The sequence below is a fragment of the Rhinolophus sinicus genome, linkage group LG15 (genome assembly GCF_036562045.2).
Source record: "Rhinolophus sinicus isolate RSC01 linkage group LG15, ASM3656204v1, whole genome shotgun sequence".
In the NCBI taxonomy this organism is placed as follows: domain Eukaryota; kingdom Metazoa; phylum Chordata; class Mammalia; order Chiroptera; family Rhinolophidae; genus Rhinolophus; species Rhinolophus sinicus.
In genome coordinates this window covers 27,057,653-27,083,250 of record NC_133764.1, presented here as the reverse complement: position 1 = coordinate 27,083,250, position 25,598 = coordinate 27,057,653, and the positions used below count along the sequence as shown (strand labels likewise).

Genomic DNA, 25,598 nt, shown 5'->3' with positions numbered 1-25,598 from the left:
TGGTGGAATTCTTTATTAGTGTGGTAAGAATGTTGTTATTGGATGATCAGTGTTTTCCTATTATTTATATAATTCCTGCTTCTAAGAATAGATCTTTAGGTTTAATTTTATATGTTAGAAAAATGTCAAACATGGTAGTACTGATCAGGTAGTCTTATTTCTGAGTCAGTAAGATAATTAAATGTTTAAAAGACATTTGAGTCAGTTACCTGTGCCACTTAAAAGAAGCTAAAGAGATTTTTAAAATCAGAATGTAACTTTTAGCTTATGTCAGCATGCCTGAGATGTTTTTCTAAAGTTTGCTTTAAGAGCTTGGCTGACTGTGAATTGACTAATGACTCTGGGAAAGTCATTTACTCCTATTGGTCCCATTTTCATCATTTAAAAATTGAGATGCTCGGAGATAATCTCTGATGTTTGTTTTGGTTTTAGAAGTTTTTGGCATGTTTTGAGAGGGTGATTTAGATTTAGACTTGGCATTGTGGCTTGATTAAGCTTCTAGTCTGAGTGTAATAGTAACTGAGGAAAGCATCTGGAGTGAATTGAATCTTGCAGGTATCTGTCTAGTTATAATTAATACCCCCAACCCCAGTGTAAATTACAGCTGTACATACAGGACACATTTCATGCTGATGGTCATAGGTTCATTACATCTTGTAAAGGAGAAGAGCCTTGTAGGTTTGTTAGTCCACCTCAGTAATTGTGTAGATGCGAGAACTGAGCAACGCCTTGAAGGTCTGTCTTAAGCGTGATCTACAGTAAGATCCACAGTTTACGTGACTTGTACCTGCAGGTGAATCTGGTTTGCATAGGTAAGTTACTTACCCTGACTACGTATATACTCCACATATTACACACCCTAATACTTCCTATTGTGTTCTATTTCATTAAAAAAAAATGTTGGGTCGCAGCCTGAACCTCCTTGCCATTCACCTGATTATGAAAGAACCTTAAGACTTCGGTCGCTTATTAGTCAAAGAACTTGCAAAAATATGGGGCCACGATGGTGCCCAAAAGAACGATTGGCTTGGGAAAGGTAAGATTTTATACTTGTCAATGATTTCTATAGAACGGGGTTCTGCATCCTCAGCTCTGTTGACGTTTTGTTGGGGGGCTTCCCTGTGCGTTGTATGTTTAGCAGCAGCAGCACTGGCCTCTGCCCACTTCAAATGCGAGTGTCTCCCTCCACGCACACCTTGCTGAGCAGGCTTCACCTTGATTCAGAATAAAAGATATTTGACTTCCGGTTCCTGTTTCTCAAATGTGTTTAAGGAATTGTGTATTCCAAAATAAATTGCTTGTCATTAGATGGAAGGGCACGGGGTGCCTTGTGGTATCTGAGTTAGTTCCGCCATGTCTGTAGGTAATCAGAAGTAGTAGATCAGCAGCAGCTACCATTTCCTGAGTAATTACTGTAATGCTAGGCATTGTGCTTAGCGCTGTAATATATATCACTACTTACTGATCATTTCCCAGTTGTTGGAACAGTGAAAATGTCTTTGTGCATTCAGCCATTTTTTTTTTGCTGTAAGCTGGTTTGATCTCTGAAGGCTGACTAGGTCATTAGAAATTATTTCTTAAGGGATTTTCTTTTTGGAGGTGGGGTTGGGGAACGGATTTATATATTCTCTATGGTAAAGAAAAACCTGACAAAATAACTTGCAAATGTAGGAACGTTCAAAAGTTGCCAAGAAAACTTTGAAATAGAATATCTTTTGTATATCACATAATTCAAGGCTCTAACTATAAGTAAATGGTTTGAAAGAGTGGAAATTGAGATGTGAGCATTTTCTGTCTTGCTATATGTTCAAGCATATAGAACATTTATAGGACCCTCAGTAAGCATCCTTTAGAGTTGTGTATGGTTGGTGTTAGGAAGATGGATCAAATACCTTGCTGGCAGTTTTCATTTTGTAGTAATAGCTTTATTTTCCCTAGCCAACGTAAGTTTTGACTAAGAGTGTGGACTGTAATTTTGTGTATCCTATTTTGGGCGAGAGGCCAGAATGGTTTGAGATTTGTTGATACCGAATGAGAAAGGGGTTACTACCCTCGCTGTAGGATTACTTTGATTTTTATCTGTTGCAAAGGAAAGTTAGGATCATCTATCCTCCTTTCCTCTTTCCCTTCCTGTTTTCCTCCCTCCCTTTCAATAAATATTTGAGTATCTACCACAAGACAACAGGAATGTGATAATGAGCAAAACAAAAATCCCTGCTCTCATAAGAGAGGGTTCTACTGTGTTTCCCCAAAAATAAGACCTAGCCAGACCATCAGCTCTAATGCATCTTTTGGAGTAAAAATTAATATACCCGGTATTATATTGTATTATATTGTATCTTATATTACATTATACCCTGTCATATATTAAAATAAGACCGAGTCTTATATTAATTTTTCCTCCAAAAGATGCATTAGAGCTGATTGTCAAACTAGGTCTTATTTTTGGGGAAACACGTTAGTGGGGGGAAACAGACAGTAAGTAAGATAATTAAAATATTTTACATGTAATTTCTAATCATAAAACCAGGAGGAGAGGGAGAGAGAGAGTGTGTGTGTGTTTGGGGAAGAGTGAAGGCTTGCAGTTTTAAGATAGGGTAGTCAAGGGAAGGCCTCATTGAAGTGACTTTCCAGAGAGGACCTGAAGAAAGTGAGGATGTCCGCCTCGGGCTTCATAGCTTACCTGGCATATTCAGTGCACAGCAGTGAAAGCAGTGACTGAGTGGAAATGAGCTGGGAGAATAGGAAATCAAACTTGGATTTTAGAGATAATGGGAGGAGAGAGATTAGATATAATGAATATTTGTTATAAAAAGGAAAGAGAGAGCTGGGGTAATAATCTTTCCCCTGGCTGCTTCTTTCTTAGTGTTAGCTGACCTCCCGCTGCATCTCCTTTGCTGTTGCTGCAGGGCTCGCCTGGGGTTGTGAATGGTACACTTGTTCCATCCACGGAAGTGATGAGCCTGTCGGGGCAGCTTTTTGTTGCTAGGCTGAAAGTCAGGAAACGCCAGGCCTTGATTACCTTCTATTGAATGGGACTTCTTAGTCGCCCTGTTACTATGTTCTAATCCTGAGGTCCCTAACCAGTTCACCTGCCTCTTTCCACCCTTCAGAGTTTTTCTTTGGTTGCCTCTTGCATTATTTTCAGGGTTAATAGTTGTGTTGTTTTGCAGGTATGAGCTGAGAGAAAGGAGTCTATACCATTTTGCCTGGTCTGGAAGTTCTTATATTTTTAAGAACTGATAAGTTAACACAAATTGAGTTTTGATACAACTTCATTTTCTGGAAGATACATCCTTTGTTTCTAAACCTCAATAGCTCTGAGTAATATTTCTGAAAGTACGGTTCTTACACACTTCTTGCATAAGAACTATCTAAGAGGCTTCTTATTCTTGCAAGTCCCTGGGACTCACTGCAGCTCTCTGATAATTCTTACTCTAAAGTTTGAAACATCATTCCTCAGAGGTTGAGCATTAATAAGAACTTTTGTTCTTTGATCTTTCATTTGAAATTTAGTGTTCACTGACTCTAAACACCATACTCTTTCCAACAAGCTATATTTTTAAAGTGAGGAGACATTGTTTCTCTGTAGGAATTCTATTGCACAGTTAATTTATTGGGCTAAATACAAAGATTTCTTTGATTGTTCTAGAAATGGTTGTGAAAGTTCTCCTATGGAATAAGAAGTGCTGGCGTCCTCCCTCCTCCCTCCTGCCTTCTCCCTGTCAGTACTGTACATTGTACTTTTTTCCTACTCTTTCACTCAAAGGAGCCCATGGCCGGGGAGTTGCTGAATGGTGAAGAGAGGGGAATTATTTTTCTTTCAAAAGTTGTGATGGTTGTGAGAAGCTTCTAAGTCCCCTGTTACTCAGAATAGGTACTTTAAGTTGTAAGATGTGATCCTTGTCAGTTTCTTGCTTAGGTTAGCAAGCTGGATGAAATAATAACTATTCTTATACTTTAATTTATGGTTTTTGAGTGAATAAGATTACTTAACTATTTAGGATTTTCAAAAAAGGAATTAGTCTCACATATAGAATTTGAATATTCTAACCTCCGTGTGATTTTTTTTTTTCCCCCCAAAAGGTTCTAAAATGGAATGGACTCTTAAAAAATGGGCTCTCTAGGCAGAAAAGTAGACAGAAAACTGGTTGGTTTACTCTAGAGGAGCCACTCTGGAGTAGCAGTTCTTTGAATAACTGAGAGCCTTTCAGTATTAACTTGGTCATTTTGCTTTATTTTTGAAATATAACAGTCCTGTTCTCTAAAAAAGACACAGTAACTAGGCCAGTGTTTTGTTCGAAATCTTCATGCTCAAATTCCATGTCCAGTCCTATACACCGCTAAGAACTGTAAGCCACTCCATCCTTCCCTTTCCTGCTGTATTTTTCTCCATCAGAACACTTCAAAGTGTTTAAAAGCATTCTGGGTCTTTCAGGCTTCAGTTAAGTGTTTTCTTAATTGTTTGAAATTTAAGCAGGACAAGCAGCGAAATAAGTTTATATTTTTCATATTTCCTGGGAAGTCCTTATTTGTAAACTACATATATGCAGATATCATTGAAAGTTGATTTACAGTTAAAACACGTGGTAGGTAGTGCCCATAAGAAGGTGTGGATAACGTAGTTAAAGACCGATCGTGTATGACATGACTTGGAAATAAAAAACACATAAATAACAAAATAAGAGGATCACACTCAGCTTGAAGAATACAGAATAATGAATCATGAGGTATAGTTCACCAGGAAAGACTTTCCCAGAGGGAGGTGGGTTTTAGGGATAAAATTGCTCCTGGATATTTTCAGGTTGGAGACTTGTATAGAGTATGCCAAACAGATTGGCCTGAGTACTGCGTAGGGGCTCTGCTGGAGAATTATTACATTTCTTTTATTGTGCTTGGCAGATTATGTATTATGCATATGTTGCCATATTTAATAAAGTTGACAGATGGCCATTAAGAGGAGTTTGAAGTACGTACCTTAATTCTTTAAAAGGTTGGGTGTGTTTTAGTACATACCTGTCTTAAACATGTAAAAATTGTGCAAAAATACAAATAATTGTAGATCAGCTGATCTACAGAAAACTAAATAACTAAAGGTACTTGAGCGGTATCAGTTTATAAAGTTCGAAAGTGTGGACTTTGACGAGGATTCAGTCGGCAAACTCCACCGGTGCTGTGAGGCGTTCGAAAGGACAGAGTGCTGTTTTCTCCCACAGATAAATTGCAGGGGCTAAAAAGAGGAAATCGGTGTGACAAATTTGAGATGTATTAACCAAATGAGTGTGTAGATCTTATTTCTGACGGATTTGGAAAACCAATTGAGACAATCCAGGAAATGTGATTGATAACTGGACATTTGACGTTAAGGAATTAGTGTTTTTCAAAGTATGAAAGTATGTGTACTTTTTGAGATATATATGGAAATACACACACACACACACACACACACACACACAGATACAGATGTAATGACCTGATCATGGACATTGGCTCCAAACTTAATCCATGGGAATGGGGGACAGATGTTGTAGATGAAATTGGTTTGGCCAAGAGCTGATAGTTGTTGAAGTTAGTTGATGGTTATGTGGGAGTTCGTTATCCTTTAGCTTGTATTTGAAATTTTTCATTTATAAAAGAGTCCAAGATAAGTGAAAGAACATGGGCCAGGATCAGGACAGCTTATATTGTTTCATAAAATTAACCTGTGTTCTGTACGACATGTATATACCCAATGTCAGCTTCAGTGCATTCTTCTCCCTTGTTCACTCTCTGAGCTCCAGCTACGTAACCTGTATACGTGTCGTTTCTTTTTCTTAAAACACGCCGCAATCCCCAGTGTCTCCTACGCCTCGCCTCATCCCCTAACCCTCGTCCCAGGCAGTTTGCCTGTCCGAGTCTTAACTTACTCTCTGGAGCTCAGATTAAATGTTTATACCACAGAAATGTTCCAGATCCCCCAATCTGGTGTCAGTTATGATCTCTTATCCCAAATTTTGCATGATTATTAATGTTTGCCTTCCCCATTAAACTCTAAGCTTAATGAGCCACAGTTTTTGTTATTATTGTATCCCCAGCACCTAATACAATGCCTAGTAAAGAATAGGTGTTTAAATATTGGTTAAGTGGGCAGGGGGGCAAAAGGGGGGAGTTCATGGTGGGTTGAAAGCTTGGCAGAAATAATCTGTGAAAATGCACAAATCTCATTTCGATTTCAGAGATAATCTGGTTTAAGCAGTAACACAAAAGGGTTAAGTGTTCAACCCCCAGAGCCTTTATCAGGATGAATTGGCAGTTTAGAATTGGCTCTGGTACATGTGTTTCCTATTACTGTAAACCTCTCTGCAAAGCTGATGTAACCTAGTTAGAGTGACAGATACAAACAGTTTCTTAACTCATTCTCATCTCAGTTTTATTTTACAGCTAAAGCGCATGGGCTATTTGATGCCAAACAATTTGTTGTTGTTGTTTTTCCCCTGTACTTTATTTCCTCCATGTCTGTAAATTGGGGGGAGGGTAATATCATGCAAATTGTGGGTGAATACAATGTCTATTTGAATGAACTATTTGGTTTTATTAGAATGGAACATCCTTTTAGATGACTGAAGCCCAACCCTGAAGAAACTCAGGGTTGCTAACTGAAAACACCTATTTCCTGAATTTGCCTACCTCTTAAAGATTTTTTCCCATCTCTTTATTTTTCTTTTCCCGTCCTTTTTTTTTTTTAATCTTTTATGATATGGAATTGATGATAGCCAAGGTTATATTTATTTAATAGTTGCTCTTTTTCTACATATTGTACTTTGTAGTTAGGATTACATTACTTAGGACTACCACAGTCCTGGGAGGCAGATGCTGCTGTGACTTCCAGAGGCCAATTTACATGTCTAGGATTGTATAAATTAAAAAATAACTTGGCTTGGACCTATCTGCCTGCTCTTTCCCCTGTTTGTTTCACACTGCTTTTGAGCTAGGTAGTGAGTACTTGTGTGTGTGTATAATTTTATTTTTTTTAACGTTACCCTCAGTAATGTCAAGAGTTTCTATTCCTGCCTGTCCCATAGTGACCCTAACTCTGATCCTGGATACTGTGAATCTAGCAGCTGTATGCCCTGGATGTTCAGGGACGATTTCAGTTTTACCTCCTCTATCCTGTTGGTTTTATGAGTTCTCTGAAAAACCTGGAGATTTCAGAATTTAGGTGTCTCGGACTTCCTTGCACACTTGGGAGTAGCACATGCCTCTGTCAAAAAATTTATCTACCAGTTTTTGGTTGAATATAGTGCTGTGTAAACTTACCTTCAACAGTTATTTTACTTTTAATTTGTCAATAGAGTCTTTGTTTTCATAAAAGGAAAGAACTGGAGATAGGACTGAAATCAGAATCAGAGATGGGATTACCACCACTAAGGTCTTTCCAGCAGACTCATTGTTATTTTATTGACATTTTAAAAAATTATCTTTGAGAAAAAGGAAGTAGCTACCATTGCTGAGCTGTTGCTGTGCTGTACGTGGTGGTGCTGTAGGCACTGAAGATGGGGTTTATCGTAACCTCTTTTGCTGCACTCACTAGCAGTAGATTGGCAGTAAGGGATAAATAGTGTTGTAAATCCTTTTCTCTGTGGTAATAGAAATTACACTCAGTGCTTTTATTTTGGCAAAATTCGTGGTAACCACCTGTGAGTTAAGGGATTGAGTCCATTACTTCTTATGGTGCAATAGAAAACGTTTTATCCTTTGAGGAGTCAATGTGTAATTTGTAATATGTGATTAAAAATAGAAGGAGCTTGGTCCCCACGTTTAAGAGAGGTTAAATCCCCTTCTATAAAAGTTCCTGTGTTGATCTGTTTGTTGTCTTCTAATGAAACATTTCTATTAACATTACCATTCAAGATGATTTCCAAGAATTAAAACCAAAAATTAATCCCTTTTTTGTTTTCCATATTGGCCAACATGCAAGCTGAACCCTAAATATTCAAGTACTTTCCAAGTTCTAAAATGTTTATAAATGTAAGAGCTTTTTTACAAGGAAGTGATTTTTTTTCCTCAAGTAAATAAAATAAATTTTCTATATTCTTGAATCCCATAGAACATCCTAAGTTACAGATATGTGGTAATATTCTACTAACCCTATAAACAGAACTATTCGAGTATAATTTCACATCGCTAGCAACATCAAAGTTTACTATATTCATGTGATATTTAAAAAGCAAATACTGGTACTATATCTTCCTGCATTTAGGTAACCAAAAAGCATTTGTAGTGTGAACTTTTCATTGATTTTTATATCACACATGCAGACAAAGCAAATTTACTAATAAAATGTTTATAAAATCAAGGAGGAAAATACGAGTTAAAATGAATTCCCCACTCAGGCAATTGTCCAGTAGATGCAGACAAATGTTTTGGTACTAACCGGGATAAAGTGTACAGCAGAATATTGAGAAGTCATTCTAGTATCCTGCACAAACACAGAGTTAAAGCAGTTATTTCACCAATTGTTAACAGAGTAAGCAACAGGAGTTGAAAGACTATGATCAGTGCTGGAATCCACATCCTCTTATTGATCATCGATAATGATGCGTTAGAAACCAGTTCATCATAACATTTATGTGTCACTCAGCAGCCTTAGTCGTGTTCTCTTGGGAAGTCTGTTTAAGCAAGACCCTAATGTTAAATGAGTCTTTTGTTTTTGAGCTGTAAATTATCAATAATAAGTTTACATTTTGAATATTAGAGGAGAAATCCATGCCTACCTTTGGTAAACTGAGTTTCTGTGAGACGGTTTTTTGTTTGTTTTCGTTTTTTGGTTTGTTTTATTAAGGAAAAACAAACAAGACGTGAAGCTCTTATTCTTCGATGTTTTGTGGTGTCCTGCTCTGCTATTAAGAGTGTGGTAACATCTTCACAGCTCACCTCAGACTTGCTGACTACACACCTCTCACTTTTGCTAACAGTTTAGCTTTCTGTCCGTGTTGCTGGTATATTTAACACACGATACTTTTTGGACACTTAAGGTAGGGTTTTCCATTTTTCATTAATTACATTTTACAACATTGTGACAACTTTCTACTGAAAATCACTTCCGGTTTTAAACTGTCATATGACAAATGTAGAATGAAACCTGTTCATAAGGTAGGGATTGCTAGTATTCCCTTAATGCTGCCTATCTTTAATTAGTTTATTAGCCAATCTCCAAAACCATTATTTGGAGGCTTGATTTTATACTGGTATTGAGAAGAATATCTGTATCCACAGGCCTGTTAGTTTTGACCTTAGGAAAAGTGAAAATCAGGGCTGTGCCTTAATATCAAAGAAAAAAAACATATTTATCCATCAAAGTTCTTGTCAACTGAAATGTTTTAAGTAATTTTCTTTTCCTGTTGTGTATTCTCAAACTTTCAAACAGATTTTAAAGTGTTTTTCTCCCTCCCTCCTTTTTTTTTTACATCAAGCAAGAAAGAAAAAAAGACAATTCTTTTGGTTAAGATGTGTCAAAATTCAGAGATAACAAATAGGTTTCATCTTTCCAGCCAATTTAGAATGCTTGGTGTTCTGGAACATTTGTGAGAAGGCTTATGAGCTAAGTTCAGGACCATTGGAGGATTCTTCTGCCAGGATTCTTTGTCCACCAAGGGTGACTCAGGAGGAAGTGCTCTAATTTTGCCAAGAAATCATCTTTCCCTTGCTTTGATTTTTCAACAATAGGGTTTTATTTTGGCTAGCCACTGTCAGTTGTTAAAACAAACTTGTCTGTGAACAAACTGTTAAATCGATGTTGTGTTGATGTTATTACTTTTTGGCTTCGAATTGCTATCTTTTACAGTTTTTTCTCCCTTTATATTTCATTGTTTCCTTGAAGACAGGATTTAAAAATAAGTTAAAGAGCCTGTGTGATTCCTTACATGTAAGAGTGACAGGAAGAAATGAGGTTTGAAGGGAGTTTATTTAGTAAAACTAGTATGTGCCTTACATTAGGAGCAGTAGCTGAGGAGGTTATTGGAATAGCCTAGTTAGGGTTTCCAATTCCCGCCCGTTCTCAGGAATTTTTTTCGCTTTCCAGTTCCTAAATCTTGAGATATAAACTGGTTTCTGTTCTCTGTGATGAATCATTTCCACAAAGTGATGGCCAATACTACCAACCACCTGGGTTCAAGGAGCCGATTTTCCTAAATTCCCGAGAATGGGTGGGAATTCCCACCTGGAAACCCTGGTGGTGATACCTTGTTTCCCTGAAAATAAGACCTAGCCATACAATCAGCTCTAATGAGTCTTTTGGAGCAAAAATTAATATAAGACCCGGTCTAATATATAATATATAATTAATATAATGTAATAAACCCGGTCTTACGTTAACTTTTGCTCCAAAAGATGCATTAGAGCTGATTGTCCGGCTAGGTCTTATTTTCAGGGAACCATGGTAGATGAGGACTTGATGCTGTGGTCGCTTCAGAAATGAAATTAACCTGGAAAACAATTTTGTAGGGTAGGGGCCTGGTGAACCCTGCGTGCAGAGTAATGAAAGTCGGAAATAGGACAGAAGGGTTAATTAACTAGCTTTGCCTCTTAGAAAAGGGAAACTTTTTTATAGTTTAGGAATGAACCAAAAGTTATACTTGAGCTTATGAGGTTCTTTCCTGAATTTGGGCTAGAAGTAGACCTACAGCCAACATTGAACTGGATAATTGTACTTGAAAAAGAAAGTATCTTTATATTAATATCTGAGACTGATTCCATCAAAATTAGGGAACTATAAAATGCCTTGTTTCTAAAAGAGAAGTAATCGAATAATACTTTATCAGTATGGGTGACTTTTGAATGGCTTATGTTTGGACTATATAAAAGTTAATAAAATATCATTGCTACCCTTGGTCTTATTTATTTTGATTAAGTATTAACTCATTTCTAACCCTACTGTGATTAGATTTGTTCTCTTTTATTGTTGAAAACATAACACCCAGTCAGTGGGCTATTTTAAAGTTCACTTACAGTCAGTTAAAATGTTAAGGAGTGAATATGTATATCCTGAGTGGTGGGGCTCAGGGCACTGTGACTGCTTCTTTCTTGACAAACAATTTTGTGGAAGATTATGAAATATTTTGATTATAGAATATACCAGATGCCATATACCCCCTCTAATATTTAAGGAATTATTATATATTGCCATATTTATTTTTATTTAAAGAGAAGTCAAGCATTACATTACAGGTAGAGCTAAAATCCAACTTCTCCATTCCCAGAGGTCATGAGGACCCTGATCCTGAATTTGTTGTGTATCAATTTTGTGCATGTTTTAATACACTTATATTTATGTATTGGTAACAATCCTTATTACTGTATGTTTATTATTTTTTATTTTTCATAGTTTTTTCATTCCACATTGTTGAGATTTAGTCGTGTTGATACATATAGTAATAATTAAATTGATACAGTATTCTGTTAAATTCCTTTACTACTTGAATGTATCTATAATAGAACTTATTTTCATTTAGTTTTTGTATGGTTTTCCCATTCAACATTGTCTTCTGAGATATAGTCATGTTGATGCAGGAGTTCTATTACTATAAAAATTTATTAGAGGAATAAATTACACTTTATTTCCCTACTTTAGCATGTTAGATTAATTAATTTTTAGCTATTACAAACTATTGCAGTGAACCTGTTTCTTCATGCAGATGTACAGGATATGTTCTCAGAAATAGAATTTCATGATGGTTGGGTATGCACATTTCCGCCTGGCCAAAGTACTTACAAATTATTCTTCAAAAGTGGTGATGCCAGTTTTTATTGTTACCTAATGGCAATATATAAATTGCTGTTTTCCACATCTCACCGACGCTAAGTTTTTCAGTCTGGGTTTAAAACAACTTTTTACTAATACTAATATTTTAACCAAAATCTAACAATATGTGGCATGTTTTTATGTATGTATTGGAAATTTAGATTTATCTTATGTGAATTTTCTATTTGTTTATCTTTTATGAGATTGTCTTTTTTGTTGTTGTTGTTTTAACCTATTAGAGTTCTGGTATATATTTTGACATTTAATCTTTAGTTATGTGTGTTATAGATATCTTCTGTCAACCAGTGGCTTGTCTTTAATTAAACCTTCTGTTGTATATTGAGAATTAGCTAAAAGTTTTTGGTCTTATTTAAGTCTTTCCCTGCTCTGAAGAACCAGAGATATTCTTGTGTGTTTTTTTGTTTGTTTTTTTGTTTTTTTAAGTTTGGCTTAAACTTATTTAGGAATTCCAACATTATTGCATAAGGGAACTGGTCTTTTTCCATGTGAAGAACTGGCCATTTCAATACCATTTATTGAATAGTTCAATATTTCTCCACTGATAAGAATTTCATTTCTTTTATATATCCAGATATAAATTTGGGGGCTCTGTATCCTGTTTCATTGGTCTTTTTTGTCTTTCTAGACTGCCTTAATTATCATAGCTTTAAAGTAAGTTGGTAGTGTTGTGTGGTGTTTTTTTCCCATAATACTTAACTTTAGACTTTCTCTACTCCTGATTTTTTTTTTTTTTAAATTACCCTTGATCTTAGCCAAAAGGCCGAGAAGCGATGATTTTTTTTTTTTTCCCCATGTATGTTTTTGGATCTGTTTTCCAGCTTCCGTTAAAAACCCTTTCGGGAATTGGAACTTACTTGGATTTTTATACACACATACATGCACGAAAATTGCCATTTTAAAAAAAAAGAAAATACCACTATGTAGGTCTTTTATGTTTTTCAGGTTTTCTTCTCTTTTGGTACAAACACTGTCAGTTTTTGGATGTTGATCTTTACCTGGCAACTTCGCTGATTTCTTGACCAGCTTTAATTGTGATTTCTCTTGGATTTTCTATGTAGATAATCTTTACTTCTTATATATGTTTCATGTTAAAGTACAGAATAGTTCTGTCTCCTGAGAAATTAAAGCAATTTCAGAGAATTTGGGATCAGGATACTAGAAAGCAGTTTCAACCAGTTAATTAGGGAAGTATCTGTATATTAAGAGTGTTACCCACGTGTGTACTCTGACAGACATATAAAAGCTTTGTCTTTTCTTAGCAATAGAGTTGATCTATGTTAAGGCCCTTAACATCCCAAGGGCGTTTAGAAGTTAAAAACCCCTCACCCTCATTTGGTATAAATGTTTCTGCTACTCTTGGATTTCACTCAGTTTATTTTCTTTTAGGAGGCGCAGGTCAGAATGGAGATGGGCTGCAGACCGAGCAGCTATTGTCAGCCGCTGGAACTGGCTTCAGGCTCATGTGTCTGACTTGGAATATCGAATTCGGCAGCAAACAGATATTTACAAACAGATACGTGCTAATAAGGTAAGGGATAAGTGTCTGGTCTTTTTCAGCCCAGCTAAAAACTACCATTATCCATTTTCTCCTGTCCCTCAATAATAACTCTTCACTATGTCAGAGAGAATGGTTTAATATGATCTGATGTAGTGGTTTAATTTGTTTAAGAGCCTGATGTTGCCTAGTATGGTGCAGACTACACTGCTAGAATATGATGTTAGATTGAACATGTGTTTAGAACAAAACATTTTGTAACCTGGCCTAACAGGAAACATAAGAAAAAGACTACATAATGTAAGCCATTGACTATAGCTATCGTGTTTGTTATATCTATGGAAAAGGGGTGATGACTGAGGATTTTCATCTTGCTTTTTCCCTTAGTTGCCTTTGTGTTTTACTGCTAAGCTTCCCTTGCTTTCTTGAGAAAAATATAGCATTTTCCCTGAAAGATTGTTGAGGCAAAATTAGACATTGGTGATTAGGATTTTGATTTTCTTGTGTCCTATCTACAAAGGACTGATTCTTACCACACAGCTTTTATCTTTGACAGTGACACTGTATAGTTTTTCTTCTTAAAAAACAACTTAGAAAAGAGTCCTCTGTTCAGTTTGGGTTCGAAAGAGGGATAGATGTACAATGGAAAAGAAATCTATTCAACAAAAGTCGAGTGCCTACTAGGTAAAGTCACTGTTTTCCTGAGTGAAATCACAGTGGTGAGTAAAAATTCTGCTTTCATGAAGCCTGCATTTTTGCAAGATATTTTTTACATTAGGTAGAGGCAGTTGAGCTCCATGACTGGACACGTGGGTCTAGATGAAGAGCCTACTGCTCCTAAAAATAAGTGTCACAAAACCTTTTTGTCCTGCCTCAGTGCTTGTCAAAGTCTTAAGAGAATTGCATTACTGTGAACTCTATACATTAAATTAATTAGTAGGCCAAAAATTAAAGGATGACCACTTGACAAGATAAACAAAATGATGAGTATTTGAAGTAACAATTCTGCAGCCCCCTTTTAAGCTTTTATTCCAAAAATTCCACTGGCCAGTTCTTCCAGCTTCTTTCCTAAAGTGGATCTATATATAATTCTCCAAAAGTTCACTAGAGTGTTATAATTGAGGACAAAATCCAGAGGACTTAACCTTTTTAAAAGAAATATTTGTTCCCTTGTAATAGGGATCAAACTAAATCCTGACTAACTTATTTAAAAATTAGCTACAGCAAATGAGGAATTAAAATTAAAAATATTCACCAAGGTTGGTGAATATTTTGTTTTCCTGAGCTTTTCTTCGCAAAGGAAATTGATATTTGTAGAACGTGAGCAGGAATGGTGATAAGACTAGCTACCGTGTTTCCCCAAAAATAAGACCTAGCCGGACAATCAGCTCTAATGTGTCTTTTGGAGCAAAAATTAATATAAGGCTCCGAAAGACACATTAGAGCTGGTTGTCCGCTAGGTCTTACTTTCAGGGAAACACGGTAGCTGTATAACCTTAGGAAGAAAAGTTACTGAATATTTCTGCGCCTCATTTTTATTATTGGTAAAATAAGACATTCTAGATTTTAATGCATTTTCTCTGCAGTCTGAAAACAATGTCTGACACAAAATTCTGACAGGAAGAGTAAAAGTAGAATGACAGGTATTATAGTAATATGACAAGAAAATTCACAATTTTATTAAATATTTATACAATGTCTTTTTAAAACAAATGTGTTAATTCCGTGGGGGGCTGCCATAAGAAAGTAGCACAAATTTGGTGGTAAACTTAAAACAACAGAAATTTATTTTTTCATAGTTCTGGAAGCTAGAATTGTGAAATCAGGGTGTAGGCAGGGCCATGTTCCCTCTGAAGATTCTAAGGAAGAATCCTTGCCTCTTCCTAAGTTTTTGGTGGTGCTGGTAAGCCTTGGTGTTCCTCCATTTATAACTGCATCATTTGTGTTTCTGCTTCCATCTTCAAATTGCCATCTTCTCTCTCTGTGTGTCTGTGTCCCAGATTTCCCTCTTACACGGACACCAATCATATTGGGAGTTAGGGCCCACACAAGGGCTCATCTTAATTTGATTAAATCTGCAAAGACCCTGTTTCCAATTAAGGTCACATTAATAGGTACTGGGTGACATAAAACACGGGGAGACATTATTCCACCCACTAGAACAACTAAGCAATGGGATTTTCCCAAAGATACATTAATATGCATTTGGTCTTCATGTATCACTATAATAATAGAAGTCTTTGACTATTTATTATGCAAGAGACACTGTGTTGAGTGGTTTACTGTTGTTCTCAAACATAAACAAATGGAGGGTCAAAGAGGTTAGGTACTGTATGCATGGTCATATACCAGCCTTGAGCTGAGTGCAGAGCTGAGATTTGAGTATCTGACTCTGCTGCTGTTGCTTAAGATAGCAGTTGCTTTCAGTGTTTCACTGTTTGAGTTATTGAAACAGGTTTTTAACCCCATGTTTTAATAAGGTGTGTTGGTGTTCCCATTTCCCATCTCGCTCCAAGATTTTCCAGAGCTGCATGGGTCGTGCAGGCCCGCCTCTCTCTCTCACTCCATCTCTCTCCTCACGCACGTACACACACGCAGGCACACCTTTTATGAGATGAATTTAGGTTTGGCAGTCAACTGTAGTTTGTCTTTGGATGGGGAATTTGAGGGTACAGCTTTCTTTTTAAGGATTTATTTTCTTGCATATTAATACTATTTTCTTTTTTGGCATACATCACTTTAATAAAATTATTTGAGAACTGCTGGGTGATTGCCATTTTCTGTTCTGGCAAAAATTTAGTATTAACTTCCAGATTAATTGAGTCTTTAGTCTCTTTTTTTTCAGGGAATAATGATTCCTATTGCTCTTTGGAGAAGGGATATAGTTTCTAGGAACTCCTTTGCACTCTTCTCCATACCATTGTGATATTTTCACAATATTTTGATACTTTCACAATTTTACAGTGTCAGCTTGTTGTTGTTTTTTTTAAGATGCTTCCATTCCTTGGATGAGAAAAGAAAACTTTTTTTGAGTGTGCACTATTTCCATGTACATTCATGTATATTGAATGCACAGAGCAAATCTGACAACTTACAGGCTTGTAAGAGGCCAAGCTAAATTTGAACTGAGGGCTATTTATCTGACTCCAAAGCATTTTCTGTCTAACATACTCTGCTGGTGTATCCTTTTCATCATTTTCGTCAAGCATGTTTATTGAAATTTCATTGCTGGAAAATAAACCTGAGGGGGAAAGCACAAGGGACCAAGCAGGTCCTGTTACTAAGGACGCCTGCCTTCTCTTAGCACACAGTCTTCAGCATCGGTGTCCGGTGCAAAGCATTATGTCCCTTTTTTTAATCCACATTTTTTATCCGTTCTTACTAATTTGTGAAATTAGTTACACAGCCATTGCTAACAAAGGAAGGAAGTATTATTATTAGGAATGAGAACTGAACATATTGGCGCTTCTGGGTAGAAAAGGAGCTGAATGGGAGTGGCAAAAGCCTAGAACACCTTTGTTTTCAAAATTGATGTAGAGTTGATGTTCCCATCTCGATAGAGTTATAAGGCAGTGTCTTCTCTAGGTAGCCCAGGATGGTTCTGGTCTGTAGTCCAGTCACTGATTTATCTTAGATGAGTAGGGAAGACTGACCTACTCAAAATGAAATAGGGAGTGAGTATGTGAAATTGCATCTTAATTTTATATTACAAATTAAGAGGTGTGGTGTTTTTTTATTTTGTACTTTGACTCCATACATTATCTGAAATTGGAAAGGGAGAAGCAATAAATCCATGTATACAACTTAATTTTTTCTTTTCTTTCCTTTTTACTTGCTTTCTTTTGCCCTGTTGTTAAAATCAAGCTTAGCATCATTCCTTCTACCATTTCTTCCTTTTTCAGTTTTGGTTCGTGTTATTTTTTGCTTCATTTTTTTTTGACGTATGTAGGATAGCTTTGTGTTTCCACAGAGGAATAATTTATTTATTAGAGATATATTATGTGGGAGTTGTCTAGGCCTGGGTAGCCCAGTTATGATCCTTGTTAGGACTTGGGGAGTGGTGATGAAGGATGGGGAGACTCTTCCTGGCCTTTTTACCTTGGCCTCTGCCAGTTGCTGTCTGTTCTAGAATACAGTAGCCCTGAGGTTATTGCCACTGAGGGCTAATGCCACAGCCTTGCAGAATTGACCTCGTGTAAACCCCGAATGCTGGAGAAACTCTGCTTGGGGTTGCCATGACAGGTGTGGAGTGGAAGTTTTCTTTGCCAATAATAACCTTTGCTTTCATGGCTATTAAGTGTATTTTAAGGAGTTTTAAGTAATCTTGTAGACTTCTGTAAATCTTCAGTGGGAGCTCCATTCTTGTTGCAGAGGCCTGAAACCTTGGCTGGGTCTCTGACTCCCTTCGCTCACATCTCAAGAAGCATATTTGCGTATCTGATTGATTCTGTCTTCAAATATATATATCCAATCACTTTGGTCCAAGCAACTGTATTTTCTGCTTCTCCCTTTACCACTCACTAGTCTTCGTGTTAACACAATTGCTAGATTGATCCTTATAAACCATAAGTGAGGTTGTTTCCTCCTGCTTGAAACTCTTCAGTGAGTTCCCATCTAAGAATAAAAGCCGAAATACTCACGAGTTACAAGGCCCTGCAAGATTACCCCACCCACCCTTTATGAGTTGAGCTCCTACCACAAACTACTCATTCTACTGCAGCCAGCTGAATTCCTTACAGTTCTTAAAATCATCACGCTTGTTCCAGCCTTGAAACTTTTACATTAGCTCTTCCCCCAGATGTCTCCAAGTTAGTGCCCACATTTTTTTTCTTTTTTCAAATATTTGCTTGAGTATCACCCCAGTGCAATTTACCTAAACTGCCTAATGTGAGATAGTGCTCACTCCTATTTCTAATCCTCTCACTGTCCTTTATTGTTTCTCTTTAGTATTTAACACTCTCTAATGTACTACATAAAATTTACTTATATTGTTTATTGTCTATCTTTGCACCAGTATTAGATTCTAAGCATTTTCAGGGATGGGTTTGATATGGGGTGGAAGGGGGAGGGGAAAGGATGTGTCTCTCCTGTATCTTGAGCATCTAAAAAATGTGGATGAATGGATAGATTATGGCTTGATTTGAATGAATGAAAGGAAGCGCAGAAGAGGAGTTCGACCCAGCCTTTAGCCCTAGTTCCGCCCTGGATTGGCCTGTTGACATGACATTTGACCTCCATCACACTGGTCTGCAAAATGACTGGAGAGTAAATGGTCCCTACCAAATCTTCTAAAGCTTTCTTGGGAGGTTGTCTTTTTAGTCTCTGAGAGGTGTTTTTAGAAATTACTTAATAGTTTAAGGAAAAAAAATTTCATTTGGAAACATTGACTGTTGTATGCTGACTTCTTACCTAAAAAAAATTGAGGGAGTAACTTTATACCTAAAAGTTGGATTTATTTAGGCCCCGGCTCTGCTTATTATAAACTTAATGTTTTCGTGGTCAAGCCAAAAAAGATTTTTAACGTTAAAAACTCAAAAGATGATTGTTACATTTCTTTTCTTGCTGTATGATTCTGCTAGGGAATATGGAGGGTTCCAATGTGCTTTGTCTGTCTTCAGGGAGCTTACATTTCAACAGCAAATTGATGCAACAATAAATGAAATAAATAAATTGGCCTAGAGTTCTTCTCTGGAAATGAGATTTAAATACACAGAAGGTAAGATGCAATCCTGATACTTTAGGAAGCTTGGCAATGTGGATAAAACAAGTAGGGGCTCAGTTAGCCAGGGACTGAGGTGGGAGGAGATGGGACTTTGATTTGACAAGCTCTTTGAAAGGACAAATGACATTTTGGATAAATATAGGAAAGGGGCAGAATCAATATGAACAAAAGCATAAGACCCCAGGTAGTATTGTAACCTTTAATTGCATTTATTTACATACTACTTTGTAATAACCCACCTCTCCACAGTAACAACTTCATATATATTCATACATTTTCTAGGAGATAATGAGATTGGTATTAACTGTAACAATATTTGGATAAAGTAGTTGGAAATAGATAATTAAGGTGGGGACAGATTGGGGACTTTGAATGACAGGATGAGTGGGCTAGTTGTATACAGGAAATGAGGTGGGTTAGGCTGATAAGCAGGGAAAATGTTGAATGCAGTATTTTGAGAATGGAATAGTGTGCAAGATAGCTGCTTTTTACAAATAGTTTTTACTTCGAAATGGTAAAGTTTGTGAGGTCTACCTTATGCTCGTGATTGAGGCAACAAAATATTTAGCAGCAGAAGTTCTTTTAGTCAGAGAAGCCTCATTTTGAGGGCTAGGCCAAACGTTTCTTAGTTGATGACCTTTGCCTCTTTTCTGGGGCACTCCATTCATTTTCTACATAGGCTTGGGTGTAGTCTTATTCCAGAATAAGTAAATGTTGTTTCTCTTGCTGTCAGGGGAAAACGGTGTTTTCCATTTTCTTTTCTTTTTAACTGAGGTAAAATTTCATTGTCCTTTCTGAATGCCCCCCACCCAACCCTTTCCTTCTCTTTTTGAGTTAGAAAGGAACCCAGGGATGGGTCGTCTGGTTCTGGCTCGTAAGAGCCTGTATCATAACAGCCTCGGGAGCTCCAATTGATACAATCAAAATCTCTAGGCCCTGCGATCGATATTTTGGAATGTTTTCTGGGGGATTCTGATGCTGTGTGAAGACTGATTGAGGCTAGTATTTTTCAGTTTAGAGCTTGCATTAGGATTTACCAGGGGAGTTATTTAAAAGCCTAGTTTATCCATCCCCTCCCTCCTGAAATTCTGAGTAGAATTGATGTTGGACCTGAGGTAGGTATAGTTTGATACCTTCCCCCAGGCGATTCTAATACAAAGTTTCTGTTAAGAGCTTCTTACCAGTCCGATCTCCTTATTTTCTAGACCAGAAAAAGATAACCAAAGACACAAAGCCTGGTCACTTGTATCCCAGTCTTTCTGTTAACCTGATGGTCACCTTTACTTGAATTCGGGGGGGATTCATGTGTGTGGGTTTTTGTTTTTGTTTGTTTTTCATAGTAAGCTAACTTCTGCCTTTACCAAGCTGGGCCCATGCTGACTGTGGAGAGGATTTGTAGAGTCATGTAAATTTGTTCTACTTTTTAAAATTTTTTTCATTTCCTGGATCGAATTTTATTTCCAAGATCTGAATTTGAATTGTCAAGCAGGAAACTAATCTGGAGTAATATTTATGCTTATGAGAAGCAGGTGCCTTTGGAACAGTTTTTTTTAAAATAGCTCTTGGTTTGTAATATGTTATAGGGACTGTTCCACCTTTGTTTCACCCAGTAGTTTGGTTGCTCATTATTTGTCTTAGCTCATTATTTATAATTGTAGCACTTCCAGTTTGGTAATCCTTAAGCCACATTTGTGATCAAGTTAACTAAATAAAAAGCCTACATTGCTGCTGTTAATACCATGTACTCTAGTTGGTACTATAGCATAAAATACCATACTCTGATAGAGATTCCAGATCTAGAAGATAAGGATAAAAGATGCTAAGTGGTAACAAGCCATGTAGGTCAGAGCATTCGAGTGGAAGAAAAGGGAAGCTTGGGTCTGAGTCTTAGGCCTTACTCATGGCTACTGCTAGGCTTTTTGTCGAAATAACTCTTGGGAAAGCATAGGATGAGGGAACAGTCCTGTGATAAACCTGTCCCCTGTCTCTAAACATCTCCTAAGTTAAATTTGTAACTTGCAGTACCACTCACTTGTGCTGTTTTCTCTCTGTCCTGCAGGGGTTGATAGTTCTTGGGGAGGCGCCTTCTCCAGACCACACAGCAACAGACTTACTTCTTCCACTTAGTTCTGAGGTGAAGACAGATCATGGAAATGATAAGTTGGTGAGTATAAACACAGAAAAGGGGAAGTGAGTAAGAATTCAGGGTGTAACATCAGCACACAGTTTATTCTCTGTAACTAGGATCCTTGCATTGGCTGAAGGAAGGGTACTGTGTCCCCTTTTATCACTTTTGGCATTTCAAGATCTGAATTCCTGAGTAAGGCAGTACAGGGCCCCTTCTGCAGCTGTGTAGCTGACCTCAAGAATTCAAAAGCAGCTCCTGACTCAGGACAACATAGCCAGAGCATTGTGGCATTAAGGAGTATTACTGGGAATCAGGAGAACGCATGGCTCTGGCACCTTTGACAAGTAAGGTAACCTTTCAGGGCCACTATGAAATGAAAAGGTTGGACTAGAGGTTTAACTCACAAAGATGTTGAAAATGTTTTCTGTGAGTTGCTCCCTTTAATGAGGACAGAGCTGTCATTTTCTGTAATCTTCTGGATCCTTAGAACTTAGCTCAGACCTCCCTCTTCATGATTCCTTCCTTTTTCCTGTTTCTCTCAACACCAAGATTAATTTCTTTTGCTTCTGAATTCCAAGATCACTTTTTTACTTTACCTAGAAAGTCACTGGCTTTTATAAATATTAGCATTTCTTGATTTTGTCATTTTTTAAAAGAAATTCCAAGGTTCCATGACAATTGTTTGGGAGTTAGTGAGCAATGCTGGCTCTTTAAATTGTGGGTTAAACCAGCTAGTCTCCTTGCATCTGCAGATCAGCAAAGCTTGTTATCCTTTATCATTACCATTGTTAGCAGAAACTCATATGACATGGTGGAAACGGACTTTCCTAATGAGAGAGCTTAAAGAAAACAAGCCTCTGATGTAGGGATAGATGCAAAGACATTCAGAGATCGATAGTTCTTAACTGAAAAGTAGTTTTAAATAAATAAGACCAGAAGGCCAAATATTGCCACTATTCAATTCATGATGTGAGTCTATGGAATTTTTTACAGTTGTTTGTGAAACTTTTAGTGATTGCATTAAGCCAAGATAAAATAAATTTGTTACCAGTGAGAGATAAAACATGGATAAGTTGGAAGGTCACCTGGCGGTATAATAATTACAGGCAACATGAAACTTAAGGTATATGTGATACAGAGTAAGTTTTGTATATATTTATATATTTGTGTACAGTATTTAGGGCTTCCAAAAATTTTCAGGTAATCTCCTTTAGTTGTGTTTTTTCTCACCTCAGTCAGCACTTGTGAAGGATAGAACATAACAGTCTTACTGTGTTATTGATTCTTGTTATATTTATAAACATGCAGTATGTGCGTGTGCACATACTTCTTAGGGCCGTGTCCCTTTCTCTACCCACCATTCACTTGCGTGTGCATGACACATACTAAATTGTAAGATTTTGGAAGGTCGGGACCATCTTTCTCATTCCTTGTTGTGATGCTCACGGTAGTTTCTCCGTTGTACAATAGAATGCTTTTTTGATTCAGTAAAGTAAATTAACCTTATGAAAACAAGTATACTCTGTCACTATATACAGAAAGGAGAGAGGTTAACCTCTCCCTTTCTCATGAATTAAACATGCTTTCTGAAAAATCTTCAGAAAGTGTCTTACTTTCTGAAGGAAACAGAAAGGCAAACAGAAGGCAGTACATTTCCATTGTTTATTATATTGGTGGGTGGGCTGCAAAGCGTATATTCCTTAAAAGATATTAAGGAACTTCATCATTTTTTAAATGTGCCTAATATGTCAGTTTCCAGGAAAAGTTTTTCATTATAGGAGGGCACTATTTAATTTGCCTTTTTGTTATCCATCTAGCTCTTTTGAAAAGTGATTTGTATTTTGTCTTCTCAATTTTGCTTTTAAAAATCTTAGGTCACACTTGACAGAGGCAGTTGTACATTTTCATGTGCACATTTAACTACCCTGTTCTCCATTTTTTCCAAAATAGAAATGTGATTCAAAAATTAGGTCGGGTATTTTTTGCTGTGTTTATTTTTGTATTTTCATTTCTGAAACTCACTGGGATTGGAAAAAAACAGGATTTTTTTAAACTGTCACAATATAGTTTAAAGTAGTTAGACATAATTCTCAAAGAAATATATAATACCTGATTAAAGTGGGAATCATGATGGTGGCAGAACTCGTAACAGTATCTTGATACCAGATACTGATTTGTATATGTGGTCATTGAAAGGAAGAGTGCTGGCATAAGATTACTCAGTAGCAGACAAACCTTATTAATATCCTACAGAATAATAAAGGCATAATCTTTGGAGTTATGTTTTCAACTAGACCAAATCTATTTTATTTTAGCTCATTAATTTTCTAAAAATAAACATCCAACTTAAGGCATCTGGGTGCTAATCAATTATAAATAGTAAGTAAAACAAAGTTAAATACCGAGAGTCTCATGACCCTTAGGTGGGCCCGTTAGATAATGTTCCAGTGTTACACTGAAAGGACACATAATCATCTTTTTGCCTTATTTCCAAATTGAATGACTGTTTTTTAAACAGAACGTGTGTGTGTGTGTATCTGCTTTGGTTATAAGCACAGTACAGATATTGATGAAACTAAGTTTTCTAAAGGGATCCAACCTGTGATCAAAAACACTGGATTAATTTGGATGTATGGGCAAGCCCTTTTTGAGCCATGTAGACAAGCAAAGAATATCCCTGAGATGGAGAAATGGATTGTGTTTTTATGGAGTAGTGGGGGGAGAGGAAAGGAAAATCTAAGGAGGCATCACCCCTCTCCCCTCCCCCCGCTTAAAACTCCTTCAATCTGACTTCTAACTCAAAGGCAGTTTTAAAGGTAAGAGTATGTAGAGAGAAACTAAGGACCTCTGGCTTTATAGCTACTGATAAATTGCACTAATAAATTCTGATATGAAATAAAAAGCCTTCTGAACAAAGAGGGTGTGTTTCCTGCGAAGAGGGAATGTAAAAAGCTTTTGAGAATTGTTCTCGTGTTGAGAAACATACCCTTTACCTCTTCTTCCTCCTTGCTCTTCCCTCTCTTGAATAAACAGTAGTCCCCTTTTCCCCAATTAAGACAGAGTAATGAGCAAAAAGATCTAACTTGGAACCTCAGCATGTTACTAGGTAGATGAAGAATGCGTTTCAAAATTGCCAAAAAAGTCAAAATTTCAGACAAAAAATATTTTCAGAGATGAGGGCCTCTTCAGTCCATGTGGCACACAGTATCTAGAACTCAAGAGAGAGTCACAATCTCATTGGCTTGTATCTTGTCAGAGGAGGGAGTTCACAGCTGCCAAGTACCTAGAAATTGAGGGAGGGAATATTGTCAAAGAAGTGTGTGTGGGGGTTGTGCACATGGCTCCACAATCTACATAAATCCCTCTCAGATCTTGAGCTAACCCTGAGCTGCACATGTTCAGGGAAGATTTCACAGAGCTTAGTAGAAAGCAACAGTTGGTAGTCAGAAAGCTGAGCAGACAATGAAGTCACTGTCTGCTGCAGGGAAGACAGAATTTGGAGTTTGAATCCCAGCAAGACTTGGTAAATACCTTGGGCCTAACATTGACCAAAGAAGACTCGTGCTTTAGGAGTTAAAGACTTTCTCAGGACCGTGGGGCTCGCAGGATTAAGGAAAGATTAAAAAAAAATAGACTCCAATATGTTTCTATGAAAGCATAAAACCAGCTCCACAAAGTCAAGATTCAGTTGGTTTCTAACCAATTAGAAATTTGCCTGCTAGAGCAAAAATCAACACGCTTCAGGGAAAGGTCACTGACTGGATTCTCTACAGCATACCATGTATACAATGTCGGTATACAATTAAAATTTATTAAACATATCAATAAACAAAAAAAGGGACCCTCAGTCATGAGAAAAAGGTATTCAGTTGGGAAATCATCCTGAAATGACTCAGAGGATGGAATTAGGAAATAAGGACTTAAAGGTACTTTATAAAAATATTTAAGGATAATGTGCAAACATGGGAGAAATCTCAGCAGAGAGGTGAAAACTAAATCAAATGGAACTCGTAGAACAAAAATTGTAGAATTGAAAAGTTCACTATCCGAATAAAAAATTTACTTAATAGCAGATTGAAAACTACAGAAGAAAGGGTCAGTGAACATGAGAACAGATGAGTAGAAATTACTCATTCTAAAGAACAGAAAGACTGAACATAAAAATGTTCAGAAATAAACATAGTCCTGAGGAAATTGTAAAAACATATAGTTCAAATTCCAGAAGGAGAAGAGAGAGAATGGTACAGGGGGAAAAGTTTGAAATAATCACTGGATGTTTAAATGAAAAAGACCAATTTACAGATTCAAGAATCAGAATAGTAAATATGAGAAAAAGTGCTAAAAATTAGGTGAAGAAAATCTTGGAAGTAAGGAGGAAGGAAGATACACTCATACTTCATATAAGAGAATATTGATAAGGATTGGTGACTTCTTATGAGAAACAATGGAGGGC

The 25,598-nt window shown here is 36.9% G+C and overlaps 1 protein-coding gene across 4 annotated transcripts in view; it reads left to right on the top strand.

Moving 5' to 3' along the window:
• Positions 1 to 25,598, top strand: part of KANSL1 (KAT8 regulatory NSL complex subunit 1) — a 158,342-nt gene that overhangs the window by 91,668 nt on the left and 41,076 nt on the right. For all 4 annotated transcript variants that reach the window (XM_074320695.1, XM_074320694.1, XM_019732940.2 and 1 more), the window contains 2 exons: positions 13,187 to 13,328; positions 21,077 to 21,181. In XM_074320695.1, the coding sequence (XP_074176796.1) occupies positions 13,187 to 13,328; positions 21,077 to 21,181 (247 nt within the window). The remainder of the gene's footprint in view (positions 1 to 13,186; positions 13,329 to 21,076; positions 21,182 to 25,598) is intronic.